The 22,077-nt window shown below is 38.5% G+C and overlaps 3 protein-coding genes across 3 annotated transcripts; 1 reads left to right on the top strand and 2 right to left on the bottom strand.

Moving 5' to 3' along the window:
• Positions 1–6,491: 6,491 nt before the first annotated feature.
• LOC136067903 (uncharacterized) lies at positions 6,492–10,387 on the top strand. Its single transcript, XM_065774342.1, has 5 exons — positions 6,492–6,881; positions 7,194–7,427; positions 7,626–8,252; positions 8,669–9,405; positions 9,589–10,387. Exons 1-5 carry the CDS (start codon positions 6,492–6,494, stop codon positions 10,385–10,387), a joined length of 2,787 nt encoding a protein of 928 aa, XP_065630414.1.
• A 1,072-nt stretch (positions 10,388–11,459) lies between these two features.
• Positions 11,460–13,423, bottom strand: LOC136067912 (uncharacterized). Its single transcript, XM_065774354.1, has 2 exons — positions 12,399–13,423; positions 11,460–12,320 (listed from the first exon to the last, which is right to left on the bottom strand). The coding sequence occupies exons 1-2, from the start codon at positions 12,897–12,899 to the stop codon at positions 12,165–12,167; spliced, it is 657 nt and encodes a 218-aa protein (XP_065630426.1). The 5' UTR covers positions 12,900–13,423; the 3' UTR covers positions 11,460–12,164.
• Positions 13,424–16,234: 2,811 nt separating this feature from the next.
• LOC112015288 (uncharacterized) lies at positions 16,235–16,987 on the bottom strand. The gene has a single exon (XM_024047676.2). The coding sequence runs from the start codon at positions 16,770–16,772 to the stop codon at positions 16,563–16,565; it is 210 nt and encodes a 69-aa protein (XP_023903444.1). The 5' UTR covers positions 16,773–16,987; the 3' UTR covers positions 16,235–16,562.
• Between the last annotated feature and the right edge of the window lie 5,090 nt (positions 16,988–22,077).

Genomic DNA, 22,077 nt, shown 5'->3' with positions numbered 1-22,077 from the left:
GTTAACGTGATACACATAAGGAAATAAAAAAGGTAAAACTTAAAGAAAGTCAATCATAAATAAACAAAAGAAAAGAAAACAAAGAGAAACTTACAAAAGATAGAATCTGAAAATTTGTTGGAGCCTCTAATAGTAAATATCTTTAATTTGAAGAAAAAGAAAGGAAGATGTAGAGCTAAACAAATGTCTTCAATTTGAAGAAGAATGAGAGATAGAAACTGCAAAGTATACGTGAGTTTGTAGGTCTTAAAATGTAGGAGTTTTAATTTACATATCTATCCCCATTAGTTGAAAACTTGTAAGTGAGTATGATGAGGGTATTTTAGGCATAAAAAAAAAAAAGGAAAGTGAATTTTTACCAGAATGTCCTTTAGTTTTGTCTATACTTAAATATAGAGGTGTAAGAGCATTTTTGAACTAAAAAAAAAATGAAGAATCCAAATAGAGGAAGCCCCTTAAATAGTAGTATAGATATATCACTGTGTAAATCAATATTTTTATTTCCTTGAGTCCCCAATTTAAATCAATATGAAAATATGTTTATTTTGATGTGTATGTTTAATAATTACTTGTATTTTTATTTTTATATTTTCATTTATGTTTATAATTTTTACAAAGACTTAGGTTGAAGAATTTGGAAACAATTGAAGCTTATAGTCATCATTGTTAGATAGCTCTTCACACTAAGTTGTCCAATTTCATAGTTTATAGAAATCACAAATGAAATGTCCAATTTCATCACCAACTATGAACTATGAGGAAGTAATTTTACATTATTGGACTTATTAGCAAGAAAAATTTTAAGGATACGATAAAATCTCTCAAGATTTTCACAACGCCTATATTTTGAGTTGTGGTGGATCCACACCTAACTTATTTTATTTTATTTCATTTTACTTTGACCTATGGTAGCTTGACACTTCAACTCATTGTGAAAATGGGCTAGGGAAGATTGCTCAATAAAGATGGGAGAAGAGATTTTACTTGGAAATTATCTAACATTTAGTGCCTGTTTGGCTTGGCTGATTTGCTGAAACGCACGTTTGTGTTTCAACCTCTTTTTTTTTTTCACGAGTTTCAGACTTTCAGTCCACTTCTTTTACTGTTCATTACTGTTGCGGCTGCTGTTCATTGAACAACAGCAGCAACATTTGACTTTTCACACAAATTTTACTGTTTATGGATCCACAAATTTCACTTTTTAGCAACTTTTTCATTAAAAATGGGTCCCATAGTACTATTTACACATTTAAAAATTATTTGATACAGTATTTTTCAGTTTTCAGCTTTTAGCTTTCAGCTGTATCCAAACAGACCTTTAGTGCTCATTTGGCTTGGGCTGAAAACCCAGCGCGTTGCGTTTGGCGTTTTTCTTTTTTCTTTTTTTCTTTTTTGGTTTGCATGCATTTGAGAGACAAAACGGCTACTATTCATGTGAACAGTAACAGCAAGGTTGGACTTTTCAACTATTTTCAGCCAATCAGTGGATCCGTGCACTGTTCATGGGACCCACAAATTTCACTTTTCAGCAATTTTTTCATTAAAAATGGGTCTCACGGTACTATTCACACATTTAAAAATTTTTAAAAATTATTTTGCTATAGTGTTTTTCAGTTTTCAATTTCAATTTTCAGTTTTCAGTTTTCAACTGTATCCAAACAGACCCTTAGTATATTTTACCACGGAAAGAGACAGTATTGAGGCAACGGTAATCACTATGTTTTCAATTAAAATAATATTACTCGATATAGTGTCTGCGAGTTGAGGTCCATATATGTCAATAAACTAGCATTCCAATAATGCCCTCATTTCTTAATTACAAGATTTCAAAATTATAATTTTAATGGAGCTCATTTGATCTTATATACACGGTGCGGCCGTACCCAAGCACCTACATGAAGTAGTAGTATAGTTTTAATAACTTAAGTTAGATTAAAAATAAAACAATGAATGTGACTAAATATTAATAAAAGAAAAATAAAAACATTATTGTTAACGTATGAAGCAGACAGTCCAAAAAGAATCGCATAAAGGGCGAGCAAAATTAAATATTTCTTTTTCCATATGGTTTGGAAAAAGGGTTGTTGTCTTCTCCAAATACATTATCTTTCAACAAAAATTGTATGACAAAGACATACTACATCAAGAAAAAAAAAATCCTAACTTACAGAGCCAAAATGAAAAATCCCTGGTGTTTTAACAATTTTTACATACTCAATGAATTCTATGTTTAATAATTACATGTATTTTTATTTTGATGTTTGCATTTATGTTTGTAATTTTACAAAGGCTTATTTGGTTGAAGAGTTTGGAAACAATTGAAGTTTATAGTAATCATTGTTAGATTGATCTCCACACTAAATTGTAAACCTCGATATGTGTCCATTACAAAATTTTCACAATCACCAAAAATATAGTGAATTCATTTTCCCTATCCATCCACTTATTTTTACATACTCAATGAATTCTATGTTTAATAATTACATGTATTTTTATTTTGATGTTTGCATTTATGTTTGTAATTTTACAAAGGCTTATTTGGTTGAAGAGTTTGGAAACAATTGAAGTTTATAGTAATCATTGTTAGATTGATCTCCACACTAAATTGTAAACCTCGATATGTGTCCATTACAAAATTTTCACAATCACCAAAAATATAGTGAATTCATTTTCCCTATCCATCCACTTTGGATAAGGTTGGATCCAATTTTCACAATATGCATTAGATTTGCGCTCAAAAGTAGGTGCCTCGGGCTAGTTTTATGCACAATAATGAGATTTTTCGAAGTTTTCCACCCACTTTCTTGGATTTGGTTCTCTGTCTCTCGACCTCAAATTGGCCCAAATGAAATGTTGCTTGAAAACTCATGACACCTACTTTTAGAAAGACTAGCTTTGAAGTTCAATGATTCAATCTCGAAAAACCAGAAGATAGCCACTTAATCATATTTTCACCAAAAATCCCATTTTTTGTGTTTTGAAGAATTTTATTGACTTGGGTAGAATTTTTGTGATCCAAAACCACCAAAATGTAGATTTTCATTGTGCCTTTTCAATGACATCGCATTTCTACCTACTGGACATTGTTTGGTCACGATGAGGCAATGATCAGCACTTAGTGTTAAACTGCTTTTTGATATTTTTGCAATTATCTCAATGATTAGGCAAATGATCAACACTCCTTGCATCATACATTTGATGTATCATCATTTTATAATCATCCTCGTGTTGTTTCTATAGATAATTTTTCTTAGTCTTGTATAGACACACCCATATTGGGGTTAGGGTGGTAATTACACTAAGGGAAACCTTTATCTAAAGACCTTTTATAAAAATTAGTTCTTAAACAAACAGACTCTTGGTCTGAATTCTTTTGGTACAATAGGACTATAAGTAAAACCTTTAAAATGAAAGGAAATAAAAAATGGAACTCCTGGTTTTTGGTAGAGTGAGTTTCTATATGGTGGTCTTGCAGAACCATAGACGCCAACTAAAGTTATTCATTATAGAGGGTTTGGGTTATATTGCAGATTCTTGCTTCATTGTGATAAAATTGTTTATGATGACTAGAGTCAAATTGATTATAAAATTTGTAATTGCATGTCTTTACTTATTTCAACAATTACAATCATAGTTTTAAAAATCGGATCGAATTGACTAGTTCAACCAAGCATCGGACCCTAATTGATCAAAAACCAGTCAAAACTGGTAAAAATCGGGAACCGTGATCTTTTCTAGTTCTTTGATTGTTCCAGTTTTTAAAACCATGATTACACCTACTAATAGAGTCTTTTTCATTTCTATAATTAATTTTTTTAATACATAATATGCAAGGAAAAAACTATATATATACACATACAAATGATGGCTGCAAATCACAAAATTGTATATTTCCGGCCATTTTAAATAATAATCGGCTATACGAAGACCCACTAAATGCCTCAAGTAGATTTAAATGAAAAAAAAGTCACAATCTATTCATCCTTAATACTTCACAGTTAGTTTGTCTTTTATCATTTTATCTAAATATTTGTTTATATTTATGTTTATTTTACATTTATATTGACATTATATTTATATTTTTCACAATTATATTGTTTCTTACCTTATATATACATACACACAAGGACATACATGGTCATAAACATAAATATAGTGGTTTCTCTTTTCGTACAATAAAATTGTTAACTTGGTATATAGATATGGATAAAATTAATTGAAATTAATTTAGCATTATAACTGTGGGGGGAAAAAGGCCCAATCTAACATAGTGGGCCTAGGACCCCATGTGAGGATTACTGTGCGTCCGAAGAGAAGGAGAGGTAAGGGCAAGGCCCATCTGGAAGAGGGACCCCCAAAAAGAAAAGTGATTACAATCCGAAGAGGTCGCCTTCTGTCCGAAGAGGTTATACTCCTCTGATGCGAATAGTATGGATCAATTGAACGTATAAAAGGTCAAAATGATCTTCCGAGGACTCCTCCTGATCAAGATAAGCTCTGAGTATACTTTGAGACGATAAGGATGAAGAAATATCTAAAGAGAAAGCTGCTACCACCGTATTTAATGCTTTGCAGCAACTTTTCTGGCCGCATTTATGTGGAGAAGACTCCTAAACAGTGTATCCTCACCTACCACCATTCACACAGAGCTAAAGGAGATGCTTGACATAACATATACTCAAGTAGACTCACGGATGAGGTACAAATGGACGATGGAGATGAGGAGAAGGGAGGTTATATAAAGGAAAGAAGCTCCTGAGGAAGGAGGGAGATAAGGAAGGAGAGAGAAGAAAAACAAAAAGAGCTTGATTGTAACCCTAAGATCTGTATTCACCACATAATCAATAATATACTTCTTCGGACATCCATTCTTTACGTGTAAATTCATGTTGGTTTGTGCTTGAGGGTTGTGATTAATTGTTGTCGATTCCATAATCAACCTAGCTCTTTCACCCATTCTCTACAAATTCATTGTTTTGGGCTTGGGCTATAAATCCTAACCCTACAATTGGCGCCGTCTGTGGGGAGAGCTTGAGTGTAAGGGGAAGCAACAGCAGTTGGTCATGGCCGAACCAGGGCAACAACCGGCAGAATCTGGAGCGTCCCAGCATATAGACCATTTTCTCAATTTGGAGCGAAGACAAGATCGTGAAGGTAGTGTGCATACTACACACACTGAGCGAACTCAACCTCATGGCGGAAGTCATGTGTCTCATGCAGAGAAGAATAGCATGCAAATAGAGATTAAAAGGTTAAGAAGGGAGTTGCGCCATGCGAAAAGAAAACGTACTGCCTCGCATTCTGATGAAGACTCAGGTGACGAACAAGACATCACTTATGAACAAAGGTCTCGAACTCCAATCAGTGAATCTTTTTCATATGAAGATGAACACCCTCGCAACAAGCAACTTCAAAGGCCATCACATGACGGGGTGGGAAATGATGCCATGAGCAAGGCTTTGAATCAAATCTCTAGGTCACCTTTCACGCGCAGGATTGAAGGAGCAAAGCTTCCTCGGCGCTTTAACCAGCCAACCTTCACTATTTATAACGGTAAAACGGACCCTGTGGAACATGTGAGCCATTTTAACCAAAGGATGGCTATTTACTCCAGAGATGAAGCTCTGATGTGCAAGGTATTCCCTTCTAGTCTTGGACCTGTGGCAATGAGGTGGTTCGACAACCTGAAAGCAGACTCCATCAATTCCTACCAAGAGCTTACTCAAGCTTTTGGTTCACGTTTCGTCACATGCCGAAGGGTGGCCAGGCCCTTGTCTTCTCTGCTATCCTTGAGCATGCGTGAAGGTGAATCCCTTAAGGCGTATTCAAATAGATATTGGGAGATGTTTAATGATATGGAGGGCAACTTTGATGCAATGGCCCTAGACATGTTTAAGCTGGGTCTCCCCACTGATCATGGTTTAAGGACATCCTTGTCCGGCAAACCTGTTACTAACATGCGTCAACTTATGGACCGTATTGAAAAATATAAAAGGGTTGAAGAAGATCAGCAGCAAGGGAAGGATAAGGATAAGGTTATCCCCCATGACAGGAAGGACTTCAGGTCGGATCGTTACAACAACAATGAGCCGCGGAGAGATGTCGCTGGGCAGTCGGGGTCAACAAATGCTCAAGCAGTCAATACAGTATTCAAGGAGCCAGTTCATCAAGTTCTGGAAAAGATCAAGAATGAATCATTCTTTAGGTGGTCGAGTAAAATGGTAGGGAACCCTGAGAGACGCAATCACAATCTCTATTGTTAATACCACCAAGACCATGGGCATGCCACTGAAGACTGCAGAAGTTTATAGGATCATTTGGACCAACTGGTCCGCGAAGGCAGGTTGAGGCATCTTTTGCACCACTCCAATGGCCGAGGAGGTTAAGTGAACTTTGAGTCCGAAAAGAGAGATTCTACGAAAACTCCATTAGGTACTATTAACATCATTTTCGCAGCGTCAGGAAGAACAGGGTCCTGGCCATCTAAAGTTATGTCAGTGGCTCGGCTACCAGTAGGGGATATTAGTCGAGATCCGAGGAGCTCTAGACAGGCTGTCCCGCCCGTTTTAGGCTTTTCGGACGAAGATAAAGCTGGAACCATTCAACCTCACGACGATGCTTTGGTAGTCACCCTCAGAATTGGGGGATATGATGTGAAGAGGGTGATGGTGGATCAAGGCTGGGCGGTGGAGATTATGTATCCTGACCTCTACAAGGGGTTGAACCTCAAGCTTGATGACTTAACTCCATACTGTTCTCCCCTGGTTAGCTTTGAGGGAAGGATGGTCACCCCGAAAGGACAGATACGGCTGCCCGTACAGATTGGCTCCGAAGTGGTGGAAGTGGATTTCATTGTTGTAGATGTTTTTTCCCCGTATACAGTAATTGTAGCCAGACCTTGGTTACATACGCTAGGGGCTGTTTCCTCCACTCTACATCAAAAAGTTAAATATCCATCCGAAGGGCGCGTTTGTGAAATCCGCGAGGATCAATCCTCGGCTAAACAATGCTTGGTGGCTGCCATACGACATGAACCTGAGACTGAATCCTCAATCAGGGTGGAGGGAGACTTATAGCAGTTAAGAGGTCGGTTGTCACCCGTCGAAGATCTTGATGAAGGCGCTAAATGCGAGGACTTAGTGCAAGTTTTAATTGGGGGCAATCCTGAAAGATACTTTCAAATCGGGTCTCAGATACTTCAACCAGAAAAAGAAGAGCTGATTGATTTCCTTAAAAGAAATATTGACGTATTCGCCTGGAGTACTTACAAAGCCCCAGGAGTAGATCCAGAGTTCATTTGCCATCATTTGAGGGTCAACGCACTATGTGTACCCAAGAAGCAGCCTCCTCGGCGGCCATTCAAAGAGCATGCGGACGCAGTTAAAGAAGAAGTGATGAAGCTCAAACAAGCTGGGGCTATTAAAAAGGTTTTTTTATCCAGAATGGTTGGCAAATACTGTGGTGGTAAAGAAGAAGAGTGGAAAGTGGCGAGTTTGTGTGGACTTCACGAACTTAAATAAAGCTTGTCCTAAGGATCCTTTCCCTATACCGAAAATCGATCAATTTGTAGATGCTACTATCGGCCATCTCAGATTTTCTTGGATGCTTTCCAAGGTTACTATCAGATACCGTTAGCCCCAGATGACCAAGAGAAAACTGCTTTTGTTACTCCCATTGGTAATTACCATTATAAAGTGATGCCATTCAGTCTAAAAAATGCAAGTTCTACTTATCAGTGGATGATGACCAAGATGTTTGAATCACAATTAGGCAAAAGCGTTGAGGTCTATATAGACGATATGGTGGTAAAAAGCAAAGTTATTTCTGAGCATGTGAAGGACCTTGATAACGTTTTTGAAACCCTGAGGAGACACAATTTGCTCTTGAACGCCTCGAAGTGCTCATTTGGTGTGGGATCAGGCAAATTTTTGGGTTACATGGTAACGCATAGGGGAATTGAGGTCAATCCCGATCAGATAAAGGCTATTCAAAATCTGCAGCCTCCTCGGAATTCAAAAGAGGTTCAGAAGTTAACAGGGATGGCAGTTGCTTTGAACCGATTCATCTCCAGGTCTGCGGATAGGTGTAAACCCTTCTTTTCGCTGATCAACAAGTGGAAGGGATTTGAATGGACTGAAGAATGTGCCTCAGCTTTCCAACAACTTAAAGACTACTTGGCTCGGCCACCAATTATGTCTAGCCCTGAACCAGATGAGGTCTTATTTGCCTATATCGCAGTGGTTCCCCATGTTGTAAGTCTAGTGTTGATAAGAGTGGATCAAGTATACAAAGGTCGGTTTACTGTGTGAGTAAGTCTCTACATAAGGCTGAGATCAGATACTTGCCATTGGAAAAAGCTATTTTGGCAGTAGTACTTGGAACACAAAAATTGCTCCACTACTTCCAAGCACATACTGTCATTGTGCTCACGCAACTCCCGCTTAAGACCGTACTTCGAAGTGCCGACTACACGGGGAGGATAGCCAAGTGGGGCACTATCTTAGGAGCTTTTGATATCAAGTATATGCCTCGCGCTTCAGTCAAAGGGCAGATCCTTGCGGATTTAGTGGCCGAGTTCACAGAACCCAGCTTAGAAGAAATAATGACAGAGAGAGACATGGATGGAAAATCGGTTGGCATGATTTCTCAACAAGATCCTACCCACTAGGGAGTATATGTGGACGGCGCTGTGAACCGGAAAGGTTCTGGAGTAGGGCTAGTCTTGATATCTCCAGAGAAAATCATCATTAAAAAGTCATTAAGGCTGGATTTCGGTGCAACCAATAACGAGGCAGAGTATGAAGCCCTATTGATGGGAATGTCTATAGTCCGAAGAATGGGAGGAAAGGCAGTGGAGTTGTTCTCGGACTCAAGATTAGTTGTGGGCCAAGTACAGGGGGAGTTTGAAGCAAAGGATGAAAGAATGCAAGGATACTTGAATCGAGTCAAACGTTTGCAGTTGGAATTCGAATTTTTCAGCTTGCTACATGTTCCTAGAAGCAGTAACGCACATACAGATTCTTTGGCCACACTAGCCACCTCTTCGGAGCAAAATTTACCGAGAGTTATCCTCATCGAGGATTTCCATAAACCCACCGGGACAGGAGGGGATGCAGTCCGAGTCCACCAAATCAGAGACAGTCTCTGCTGGATGGACCCTATAACCAAATTCTTGAAAGATGACATTTTGCTAGAAGAACGGGGGGAGGCTGACAAAATTCAAAGGAAGGCAACCAGATTTTGGCTGTCCGAGGACCGAAAATTATACAAACGATCCTATTCGGGACCATACCTGTTATGTATTCATACAGAGACGGCTGAGTTGCTACTAGAAGAGTTGCATGAAGGAATTTGTGGGAGTCACACTGGGGGTAGATCTTTGGCTCACCGAGCCATTACTCAAGGGTATTGGTGGCCGAACATGCAAAAAGAAGCCCATGATTATGTAAAGAAGTGCGATCAATATCAACGATTTGCACCGAACATACACCAACCAGGTGGAGTCCTCAACCCACTATCTAGTCTGTGGCCGTTTGCACAGTAGGGCTTGGATATAGTGGGTCCATTCCCAAAGGCCACATGAAACAGGAAGTACCTTCTGGTCGGCACAGACTATTTCACCAAATGGGTTGAAGCTGAACCTCTGGCCAATATCCGAGATGTAGATGTGCAAAGATTTGTATGGAAGAATATCATTACTCATTTTGGATTTCCTCATACTCTCATCTCGGACAACGGCTTACAGTTCGACAGTAATGCGTTTTGGAGTTATTGTAGCGAACTAAGAATCACGAATAGATACTCTACCCCTGCCTACCCTCAGGGGAATGGGCAAGCTGAAGCAGTTAACAAAGTCATAGTTAATGGATTGAAGAAGAGATTGGACGATGCGAAGGGCAAGTGGGTTGAAGAGTTGCCACGCGTGCTTTGGGCTTACAGAACTACGCCTCACAAATCTACTGGAGAAACCCCTTTTTCGATGACTTATGGCGCTGAAGCTATCATTCCTCTGGAGACGGGGTTCCCAACTCTAAAAACTAGCTTGTTCAGTCCGACCAGCAATGATAAACTTCTAGAAGCAGGCTTGGATTTGATCGAAGAAAGGAGAGAAAATGCAATGGTTCGACTGGCACATTACCAGCAGAAACTCAGGCGGGGTTATGATGCCAACGTAAAGCTAAGGCCCCTAGAACCCGGTGATTTGGTACTCCAAAAAGTTGTTGGCACTGCAAAAAACCCAACCTGGGGGAAATTAGGACTAAATTGGGAAGGGTCATATCGTATTACTTCAGGGGCTGGCATTGGGGCATATTTCCTGGAAGACTTGGATAGTCATGTAATACCACGCCCCTGGAATGTAAATAACCTCAAAAGGTACTATTATTAATCGAATCATTTCTTTGGTCATTGTGATAACTTGTCATTCTTATCAGTTCTCTAAGTGTTTAAACTTAAATCCATTCATGCCTGTAGTCCTCGGACCAGATGATTTGGGTTAGTTAACACTCCTTCTCAGTTCTCTAAGTGTTTAAACTTAAATCCAATCATACCTGTAGTCCTCGGACCAGATGATTTGGGTTAGTTAACACTCCTTATCAGCTCTCTAAGTGTTTAAACTTAAATCCAATCGTGCCTGTAGTTCTCGGACCAGATGATTTGGGTTAGTTGACACTCCCTTATCAGTTCTCTAAGTGTTTAAACTTAAATTCAATCGTGCCTGTAGTCCTCGGACCAGATGATTTGGGTTAGTTAACACTCCCTTATCAGTTCTCTAAGTGTTTAAACTTAAATCCAATCATGCCTGTAGTCCTCGGACCAGATGATTTAGGTTAGTTAACACTCCTCCTCAGTTCTCTAAGTGTTTAAACTTAAATCCAATCATGCCTGTAGTCCTCGGACCAGATGATTTGGGTTAGTTAACACTCCTCACTGGTTCTCTAAGTGTTTAAACTTAAATCCAATCATGCTTGTAGTCCTCGTACCAGATGATTTGGGTTAGTTAACACCCCTTGGTGATTCTTCCTAAGTATTTAAACTTAAACCCAATCATGCCTGTGACCCTCGGACTAGATGATTTTTAGTTAGTTAATACTTTTGTGTTGCTATTAATACTGAAGGTTAACTTTAGAATGAATTTTGGCTGACATTCTTAACTGTGTTTAATATCAACTCTAACCTATGCTAATATTCTTAGTATACGTGCGAAAAGATCTATCCAACTTTTATAATACTTGTTATGTTCATTACTTAACAGCAACTTTTATGTACTGTCCTCTTCGGAATCAATTTTAGTTATATATATTATCAGCAAGATAGGGTGATTATGTTTGCCTACGCTACCATAATTACAAAGTGAAGTTACTTGTAGCAAAAGTAAGTCATAAGGTATGCAACAAATACACCAAAAGTAAAAGAGAAATTGTTTCATTGATCAAAAGAGGATAGTTTACAATCCCTTACATAAAAGGAAAACAAGAGGAAAAAAAAACCAACTAAAATCTAAGTATCTAAGTTTTTGCTGGAAGGACCCTAGGATCGGTAGCCTGGCTTGTTCGAGTAGCAACAGCTTCTGGGGCCTGGTCCTTGGGTTCTGAGGATGTTGTCTTTTTTTCCAAGCCCTCGCCCATGTCCTTGGGTGGCTCAGCTGGGGTACTCTGATCACCTAGCTGGCCAAAATCCTTGGAAGGCTCAAGGGTGGTTAGAGGAGCTTGGCTGACCAAGGGTTGCTCCGAGGCCTCTGGGAGTTGTGTTGGAGGTGGGGGATCAGACTTTGGGAGCTCTCGGATGTCTGGGTCGTAATAAATGCTCCTAGGCAGCCTCAGTTTCGAGTCAGCAGACACCCCAACAGCATCTAGCGCCTTGCCCCATGTTATATCGCAGTAGTCCTGGCTGACCGAGGCAAACTGCTCAGTAAGACCTTTTTCGGTCACCTCCACTCCCAGTTGGTAGGCTGCTTTCTTTTCGGCCTCGGTCTCCTCCTTGGCCAGCTGAGCGTCCCTCTAAGCCTGCTTAGTAGCCTCCCTGGCCTTCTGAAGTTCGGCGCGAAGTTCCTTCACAAGAGCTTTCTCAGAGGCCAGATTGTTCTGAGTATCATTTAGCAGCTTGCGTTGGGCTTCGGCCTGGCTCTCAGCATTTTTGAGACCAGCATTGAGGCTATCCCTTTCCTAAGTCACCCCTTTTAGCTGGTCGGAGATCTGAGAGACCTTTTCCTTTAAGCTGCCCAAAGCTTTTTCCACCTCGGACCTAGAGTGGGCCTCCGCTTGGGCTTCAACGTAGGCTTTTCGGTTCCACTCCTCGGCCACGAAGACTTGCTGGGTAATCTGAATAGTAAAGTAAAAGAGTTAGCATAAAATACAGAAAATTAATATGCCAACGAAGAGCTGGATAAGCACACTTACCATGGCCAGGTCCCTCTTCAGGGACATGAAAAGTTCATACTGGCTGAAGCGCCTGTATGACTCCATGTATCGGGGGAGGAGCAGTGGTTGCTCCAAGGTTTCAGCTATCAGCCCCGCTCTACTCCCATCATAGTTTCTAACAGAGGTCTCCCAAGAAAAAGGAACGTCATCTAGTTCAAATCTGGAAGACCACATGCGTTGCCCTCGGCGCACGTCAGCCACAGGAGGCTCCTCCCTACTCTTCACGGATGAGGCCTTCTTACTCCAGTGGTCCCTCACCACCTTTTGTTGCTTTGAGGTCTTTGGTGGTATCACCACCTCCCGCTCCTTAGGCTCGAGAGGCCTGTTTTTCTTTAGGTCCGGTATTGGTTTTAAGGCCGGATCAGGAACCTGAGGTGGGGGTAGAGGTGGAGGTAAATTCACTACTGATCGGGAAGTCCCCGTCCCTTTGGACTCAGCTTTCTTGCCTCTTGACTTTAGCAGAAGTTTTAAGTCGGACATCTCTTCTTCTTCCGAAGAGTCCTCTGGAAGAGTGGTTACCAGAACTGGTTGGCGGACGCTGGATTGCCTGTCGGCCTCCTCCTCGGAGTCTGAGGAGGGTATTACCTGCACTCCCTCTGAAGCTTTCCCTTCAAATCTGAACTTGTCTATCTGTTCCTCTAGCGAAGAGGATAAGGAGCCGACCCTTTCTCCTACGACCGCCGGCTCGAGGGGGACTTGTTGAACTGGTTGGATTAGAAATGGCACACCCTGTGGGTTGGGGTGTGGAATGGGCTCAAGGTCGTATGGCGCTAAAAAGTGTCGCCGAGCGACATCTATTCGCCAAAGCCGGTGATCACCTTGTGTAATGGCGTTGTCGGCCAGCTGAATATCTGCTTTCTTAGGTGTATAACCGAGGATAAGTGGGATGGACCGGAGCTGTCCGTCTTCACTCACAAATATCTCCGAGCGAAGTAGATAATTAAGGGCGGCAGTGTTGGTAAGACTGAGTCGAGGAGTAGTATGTGCTTTATCTATAAACACAAAAAAAAAAAAAAAAAAAACAAATAAACAAACAAACAAACAAACAAACAAACAAACACGGTCAGAGGATTGAAATATGACGGCATAAAAAACAAGTTATGAAGAATGAAGATCCTAAGACTATTGTTAGAAATCCTAAGTCTAGGAAGTCACACCTAGCTCTCCTAGCTCGGTCGGACAGTGTATACCGTCATGCCATGCGCCTGAGACGATTAAATAGTCGTCTTTCATCCCTTTATTTGATTTGGGAAGGCAGGAGAACAATCTAACGATGTCGGATCGGGATTTAAGGTAGTATCCCGCCCCTTTTTGGCTATGACACTCATACATATATACCAGGTCATGCCAGGTCAGCCCTAATCCTAATTGTTGGTTCAAGGCATCGATAGCTCCTAGTATCCTAAAGGTGTTGGGCGCGCACTGCTCAAGAAAGAGCCTGTGGTTGCGAAGGTAGTTCAAGGTGATGGAACCCATTGGGAGGGTCATTCCCCCTTCGATGAAGGCTATCATTGGGATTACTACCTCTCCCTCTCTTCGGGCCATTAGTATCTGCTCCGGAGGGCAATATCACAAATTCACCCCCCGCGGTATGCCATAATTTCGCTTAAATTCCTCTATCAACGTCGGACTATCGACGAGATGTTGAAATTTACCCATTTTTAGAGAATGATTGAAGCAGTGGCCAGGAAATGGGTTTCGAAGGTAGAAAATACTAGCCGAGAAGAAAATAAAGGACCAAAAGATGCTGAAACTTACACAGACAAGAGTGGAGAACAATCCCTGGACTCAAAATGGACTCTTGGTAGATCCTGGAAGGAAAGAAGACAGAAAATCGAAGAAGCTTGAAGGGTTTTGAATGAAAGAGCTCGCTGGGTATTCTGAGGATACGTAAAGTAAAGAAAAATAACCTCCTCTGAGGGTTTATATACGGGGACAGGTGAAAGGGTGTAATTCATCTCGTCCAAATCCCGAAGAAGAACCCTGTTCGTTGGATCAACAACCCACCGTTGGATGCAAAAGATAAAACGCCGCCTGGAGTAATTAATACAATGCTTTGGGAATACGGAACTGACAGCAGCAATAATGAAGTGCTTGTCTCTATGCCCGCGCACGTGTAAACTGGGGTATTTACGGATTCTCTCTTTTAAACTTTTTTATTTTTATTTCTTTTTCCTTACGTGGCAGGTCAAAATCTCATTCTTTCTCCTCGGATGTGAGGAAAAAATTAAAATTTTGAGGGGCTATTATGGGGGGAAAAATGTCCAATCTAACATAGTGGGCTTAGGGCCCCATGTGAGGATTACTGTGCCTCCGAAGAGAACGAGAGGTAAGGGCAAGGCCCATCTGGAAGAGGGACCCCCAGAAAGAAAAGTGATTACAATTCAAAGAGGTCATCTTTTGTTCGAAGAGGTTATACTCCTCTGACGCGAATAGTATGGATCAATTGAACGTATAAAAGGTCAAAATGATTTTCCGAGGACTCCTCCTGATCAAGATAAGCTCTGAGTATACTTGGAGACGATAAGGATGAAGAAATATCTAAAGAGAAAGCTGCTACCACCGTATTTAATGCTCTACAGCAACTTTTCTGGCCGCATTTATGTGGAGAAGACCCCTGAACAGTGTATCCTCACCTACCGCCACTCACACAGAGCTAAAGGAGATGCTTGACATAACATATACTCAAGTAGACTCACGGATGAGGTACAAGTGGACGATGGAGATGAGGAGAAGGGAGGTTATATAAAGGAAAGAAGCTCCTGAGGAAGAAGGGAGATAGGGAAGGAGAGAGAAGAAAAACAAAAAGAGCTTGATTGTAACCCTAAGATCTGTATTCACCACATAATCAATAATATACCTCTTTGGACATCCATTCTTTACGTGTAAATTCATGTTGGTTTGTGCTTGAGGGTTGTGATTAATTGTTGTTGATTCCATAATCAACCTAGCTCTTTCACCCATTCTCTACAAATTCATTGTTTTGGGCTTGGGTCACAAATCCTAACCCTACAATAACAAATTAGCTTTGAGTTGCCCACACTTTAGTAACTCTTTACTAAAGTAGTTGAGCCCAACACTTTGAATAACTAATTCTCATTAAATTTATCTTAGGGGGTGTTTCATGTCTCTAGAAAGAGATTGTGAATTTCATCTTGAGAATGTGTGTTCTCTTAAGTCTTAACCCTACATACGCTTGTTTAATGTGTTCAGGTTTTCACCATTGATAAGATCTTATTGTTGTATACATCAAAGCAACTAATATTTCATATTGGGGTTCACAATACTTTTAGGAATGAGAGTTTATGAAAGTAAAAGCAGTGAGATTTATTATTCTATTAACAATAGTTAATCCATAATAAATCTCACAGCGATCCAATTTAATGTATCTTACACACTTAAAAGACTCCAACATATCAATTAGAAGTCTCTACTTCCATAATCAATACAAATGATTTTAATTGATACGTTATAATCTTCAAAACTAAAATGTTCAATTTTATCACCAATTATGATATATGAGCAAGTAATTTTATATCATTGGACTTATTAGCAAGAGAAATTTTAAGGATATGATAAAATCTCACAACATTTTCACAGTACCCTTATTTTGAGTTGTGGTAGATCCACGCATAAATTACTTTATTTTACTCTGACTTGTGGTAACTTGACACTTTACTTTATTGTGAAAATGCTGTGACATTTCATTGTAAATTTTTTTTACAAACATAGAGGACAAAAGAGAAACATTAATAAATCATTTTTCATTAATATTTTTATTCGTAAAAAAATTATTCCATGGCAAAGCAAAGCGATTTAAGAAGAAATAAATGTATTAAAGGAAGCAACCCACAAAAATAAAATTCACAGCTCTCCCGAGAGAATTACATCCCCACAAGTTCCAAAGATCCTAGCGATTCAGTATCTTAGATAATTTATGACATAGATAAATCATTGAATCATTCAACGGGCGAGAGAGCTTATAAACATAACACAATCCCCACACACTGTTCAAAACAAAACAACCGAAAACAAAAGACAAAGACAGAATTAGCTAGAAAGTCAGAGCCAGAGGAATACTGTATATGATCCCCACAAAATGGGCACAAATAATTGTAAAAGAGAGCAGCTAGCGCAGGTCACTCATCCAGTATATATGTGAACACCAACAGCGATGAGGAAGATAGTTATGAGGCCAAAGAAAATGATGGTGTGGACGAGTATGGATAACCCACTTGTCTGCATGCTCCCAAACTCCACCACTTTGTTCCTCCCGGGAAGTTGAAACAATAGCCCTGGGCTTAACAGCACAAACAGCACCACTGCTATCACCACTGGACCCCAATCCGACATGTTTACTTTACTCTAAATTACTCTCTTTTTTTTTCTTTCTTTCTGTATGACTCTCTCACACACATATAAATGGAAGTATGCTATGTATTATATATGTAACACGAATAAATAGGTGATCTATATATATATATATATATATATTCACACTGGTAAGCATGAAAGAAAAGAAAGGAATAAAAGAGAGAGTATGTCTAAGCAAGAAGAAATGTTCTGGCAAGTTGATGCGTCATAGGCGGTGCCTTCTCATAGATGCCAAAGCCATGGCTACGTGTTAGAATGTGACTTGAGCTCTTTAAAGTAGAGCTCTTATGATTTTCCTAGAGATGACACTACTAGTAATTAAACACATTTTTTATTATTATCATGATGATGATGTTTTAGCATTTGTTCTTCGTTCACACGGCACAGAATGAAGAATTATTCACAATGCCAATAAAAATAATATTCTGGAAACTTTTTTTAATCAAACAAATCTGACTTAAATTCACTACGTCATCTCGTGGTGGGTTGGGCCATGAGAAACTTACTGTCAAACTGTATATTCATTAGACCGATATGTATCTTTGGTTCACTTCCTTCGCTCTTTTTCTTCACAAATTGGAATTTGCCACTGCACCCTAATGATTACTAAAATTAGTTTGTGAGAGTAAATATGAACCATAGTTTTCTAAAGTGATCATTAGTTTGCCAATTAATAAGGAAATAACCCTAGCACATCATCTAAAAAGAATGATCTATCTTGGAGAATTTGTAGATTTGTACCCTGAATGTTGGTCCAAGAGGGAAGTGCCGAAATTAGATATTTGTACTGTTAAATATTAACATTGATACACCATGTTGAATGTTGGTTCAGGAGGAAGTGCCGGAATTAGATATTTGTACTGTTAATGAGAGTTACGTGATTTAGCCTAACAGCCTATATCCATGGAGAAAACCCTAAAGGGCTACATCAATAATATATTATAGTGTAGTACAAATCTTGTATTACAATGAATTATAACATGTGTATATATAGTAGATTAAATTCTAGACTAATAGATTTTTAGTACAAGTAAGAGACTTGGCTTGAATACAAAGTAGAATTAGACTTGAGCCTATACTAATGGGCTAATATATCTCTAACATGTACTGTATTGCATCAAATTAAATTAGGCTTTGAATCTGACTTTTTTATTTAGTCTAAAGAATCTTATGGTAAAGCCTAGAATAGTGGTTTTTCTTATATATGGGCTACCTATATCCTCTCACTCGCCCATTATGTGTATGCTATCCAAAGCATATATCTCATATGCTTCCATACACTTGTCCTACACATACAAGTGAAAATTATTCGTTCCATGGACAAGCCTAACCTGCAAGGCCTACATTGCAATTAAGCTCCATCAAACCAGCATAGTGCACCCCCTAAAAGAAACAATAAAGATGGTTTGTTATGTCCCACACACTTATGTGATAACTTTGGATCTAATATCCTAAGATCCCTCATAAGCTTAACCAACTCAAAGTTATGCTCAACCCCAACTTCATAGTAATGTACTCACCTTCATGTCCAGACTCCCTGAGTCGACATGAATCCAAGGAGAAAGCACAAAAACCGTCTTTCCTTAGCCCTAATATCATTTATCATTCAAGTATTGCCCTGTGTCCTTTTAAGTTGAATAAATAATGACCGTAGGAACTAGGAAGCACGCCAAAGCAATATTCATTTATTGTAAACTTATTACACCACATTGATTTTTTTTTTTTTTTTTTAGCTATAGCCATTTATGTCATTGACAAAACATAAGATATAAAATTTTGGGGAGGGGGTGATGGTGGATACTGTAGAAATTTAGGCACATTTCAGTTATTTTGGAAGTTTTAAGGGGTATTTTGGTTATTTGCAATTTTGGAAAGTATTTTCAGTTGTTTAGAGCTTTAAGGAGTTTTTGGCCCAAGGGGAGATTGATTTTGTGATATTGATGATTTGGGATTGTTTATTTAAGTTGTTTTATTGTTTGTATTTGGAAGAGCTATGGGCTAAGGAATGCGCTAGTGAGTTCTAGTTAACTTAACTGGTAAAATCTCTTATTGTTAAATAAGAAATCTGGAATTCTATCCCCCTACACCAAAAACTAATTAGTGTCTTGGTCTAATGATAAATGACAATTATTAAGAATGGACACCATAGATTGAAATTTTACCTCTCAAAAAAGAATGTGCTAGATTTTTTTTTCTTTTCTTTTTTTGGGTTTTTGAACCAATTTTAAAATTTGAGGGAGGCCGAATGAATAATTAGATGGATTACACTAGTAGTATTTTTTTTTTCTCAAAATCTAAAGGGCTAGTAAGTAAATATTAATAAATTTATAATTTTGTTAATATTATTAATGGAAAATTTCAAAATCCATGAGGGCCATGACCCCCCTAACTTCCTAGCTTCCCCACAGCTCACAATACTTGTAGTCGTCTTGGCTAGTTTATTTGTAACTGCATATTTATAATACAAATGTAATAATCAGTATATTAATTTTGATTAATCACTTAATTAATATCTCTTGTTTGGACTGACCACTACTAGCTGTAATTTAAAAAAAAAAAATATAATATATATATATATATGTGGGGCAACGATGGAGCCAAGGGGGCGAGAGGGGCAACTGCCCCCTGACTTCTCAAAAAACATTATTCTTGTATCCATCAACCTATGTCTTACTCCTTCTAACATAAAATAATTACAAAGCAACGCTCTTCAATTCTAAGTAAAATCAACCAAAACTAAGGTGTAATTGGAAATAATAAATAAATAAATAAAGAATAAAGTTAGTAGTAACACTGTACAAAAGGGAGCAAAGAGCTCCTAATCAAGGTTTTGAAACCGGACCGGACCGTACGGTCCGACTGGAAAAACTTTGAACCGTTTATTTTTGCGGTTCTTTTAGCCTCAAGAATCGCTCTATGGGAAAAAAGCAGGGACCCGTGCAAACTACGGTCGGACCTCATGGTTCTGGAAACCGTGATCAGACCGCTTCTCACGGTTCCCTGAATTTGAACCTAAAATAATCCTACTGGACCCTCTGTTGCACAAACATGCGAAGCATTAATGACCCTCGCCTGAGCTGAGCACTATAAATAAGAGGGAAGGAGAAGAAAGAGAGGGTTGGTCAGAAAAAGGGGGAGAAAAAGAGAGTCCGGAGAGCAGTTGGGAGGAAAGATTGTGTCGCCAAGAAGGAGAAAGGTGATCTCAGTGAGTCCTTGGTTGTAGGATCACCCATAGTAGGAAATTCAGCCTTACAAACAAATTAGTTGTGAGCCCAAGTGGGGCTGAGCCCATTGGCCTCATTTGCGACCCGCACATATATATATATATATATATGTGGGGCAACGATGGAGCCAAGGGGGCGAGAGGGGCAACTGCCCCCTGACTTCTCAAAAAACATTATTCTTGTATCCATCAACCTATGTCTTACTCCTTATAACATAAAATAATTACAAAGCAACGCTCTTCAATTCTAAGTAAAATCAACCAAAACTAAGGGTGTAATTGGAAATAATAAATAAATAAATAAAGAATAAAGTTAGTAGTAACACCGTACAAAAGAGAGCAAAGAGCTCCTAATCAAGGTTTTGAAACCGGACCGGACCGTACGGTCCGACCAGAAAAACTTTGAACCGTTTATTTTTGCGGTTCTTTTAGCCTCAAGAATCGCTCTATGGGAAAAAAGCAGGGACCCGTGCAAACTACGGTCGGACCTCATGGTTCTGGAAACCGTGATCAGACCGCTTCTCACGGTTCCCTGAATTTGAACCTAAAAAAAAAAAAAAAAAAACACAGAAAAGGAGAAAAGGAAGAAGATGACGACAAAGCAGTGGTGGCGCCATGAAGCAACTGCTTCTTCTTCTTCTTTCTTTTTTTTCTTCTTCTTCTCTTTCCGTCTCCCTCTCTCCTTTTTTTTTGCTAAACTATGTTATGTATGTGGTCTGGTTTCTCACTTTCTCTTTCTCACTTTCTCTTTCTTTGTATTTGTTAGGACTACACTGACACTAGCTGCCTAGCCTTGGAAATATTGAAAGCTTCCTAAACTCTCCACGTGCCTACAGTACACTGACACTAGCTGCCTAGCGTTGGAAATATTGAAAGCTTTTAAATTTTGAATAAAAGATGAGCTCTCCACGTGAAAGGAAAGAAAAGAAAAATAATAAAAAGAATAAAAAATCACAATTAAATGTTACTACAATATTTTTATAATGTTTCACAATAAATTTTAAGTAACATATTATTATTAGTTAATATTGATAAGTAAAAAAAATAATTTCAACAGTAGGTTCAAATTAGAACTAGTATTAACTTTTCATATAAATTTTGTTGTGAAAGTATTACTAAAAATGTTGTAGACTTCTTCACTGCTTCTGGAGACTTTTTCTTTGCAGCTACTTGCTTTAGTGTCAACTACTAACATATAATGCTTGCTTGCTGTCAAGCACTTCCTTCTTAGATTTTGTTATTTATTTAACTTTAACAATTTTTAAATGCATGGACATCTTCTGATCTAGCTTTTGTTTTTTTTTTTTTTTTTTTTTTTCTAATTCATAATAAATGGTGAACAGTGACTATTCAAATGGGCTTGGGAAAAAAATGATTGGCTGTCAAATGGGCTTGGCAATGAGCAAATAAATTAATTGGTCTCTTAACTATTTTATTGCGTTTCATAAAATATAAAATTATTGGATACTAAAGCGTCTTTGTCATGACTTAAAAATAATTTAGAAACTCAATAGCTATTTATTTTTTTAGAATTTAATAATTTTTATTTGTATTATGAAAGTTATGTTATAAAAAATACTATCTATATTTGTTTTGGACTATTTTAGTAATTTTTCTATTTTTATTAATTTAATGATTTTATATATATTTAAATAATTATTAAATTAATTATGATATCATCACGGTTCGACCCTGGTTCGACCTCAAAAACCTTGAACTCTCCTTTTTACAGTCAATGAACGGTCTGGATCTAAAAACTTTGCTCCTAATAGCATTCACAATAAGACTTTTAAAAGCTAAAAAGTCAAATTTTAGCATCCATTCCACAAAAAAGCCCTACAACAAAAATGTTATTGCTATAAATTTTGGCATATGAGCTATAGTAGACTGCCATAGATAGCAGTCTACTATAGCTCAAATCTTATAACAAGAAATATTATTATATTCCTTAGATAAGTGACGTTGCTTTTAATGTTTGTAAAGATAGTTTTTTATTATTATTTTAAATAAAGTGTAAAAAGATAGAACTTTTGATGTAGGGTATTGTAAAATAAGGTGTTA

The sequence above is a fragment of the Quercus suber genome, unplaced genomic scaffold (genome assembly GCF_002906115.3).
Source record: "Quercus suber isolate HL8 unplaced genomic scaffold, Cork oak 2.0 scaffold_91, whole genome shotgun sequence".
In the NCBI taxonomy this organism is placed as follows: domain Eukaryota; kingdom Viridiplantae; phylum Streptophyta; class Magnoliopsida; order Fagales; family Fagaceae; genus Quercus; species Quercus suber.
Note: the sequence above shows the minus strand (reverse complement) of the source record. Positions and strands in the feature narration are given on the sequence as shown.

Coding starts and splice junctions, on each gene's coding strand:
- LOC136067903 (XM_065774342.1), top strand. CDS start 6,492: ATGTCAGTGGCTCGGCTACCAGTAGGGGATATTAGTCGAGATCCGAGG. Junction 8,253..8,668: donor TCGCAGTGGTTCCCCATGTT/GTAAGTCTAGTG, acceptor CCTACCCACTAG/GGAGTATATGTGGACGGCGC. Junction 9,406..9,588: donor CACCGAGCCATTACTCAAGG/GTATTGGTGGCC, acceptor CACATGAAACAG/GAAGTACCTTCTGGTCGGCA.
- LOC136067912 (XM_065774354.1), bottom strand. CDS start 12,899: ATGTCCGACTTAAAACTTCTGCTAAAGTCAAGAGGCAAGAAAGCTGAG. Junction 12,321..12,398: donor TGAAGAGGGACCTGGCCATG/GTAAGTGTGCTT, acceptor TTTACTATTCAG/ATTACCCAGCAAGTCTTCGT.
- LOC112015288 (XM_024047676.2), bottom strand. CDS start 16,772: ATGTCGGATTGGGGTCCAGTGGTGATAGCAGTGGTGCTGTTTGTGCTG.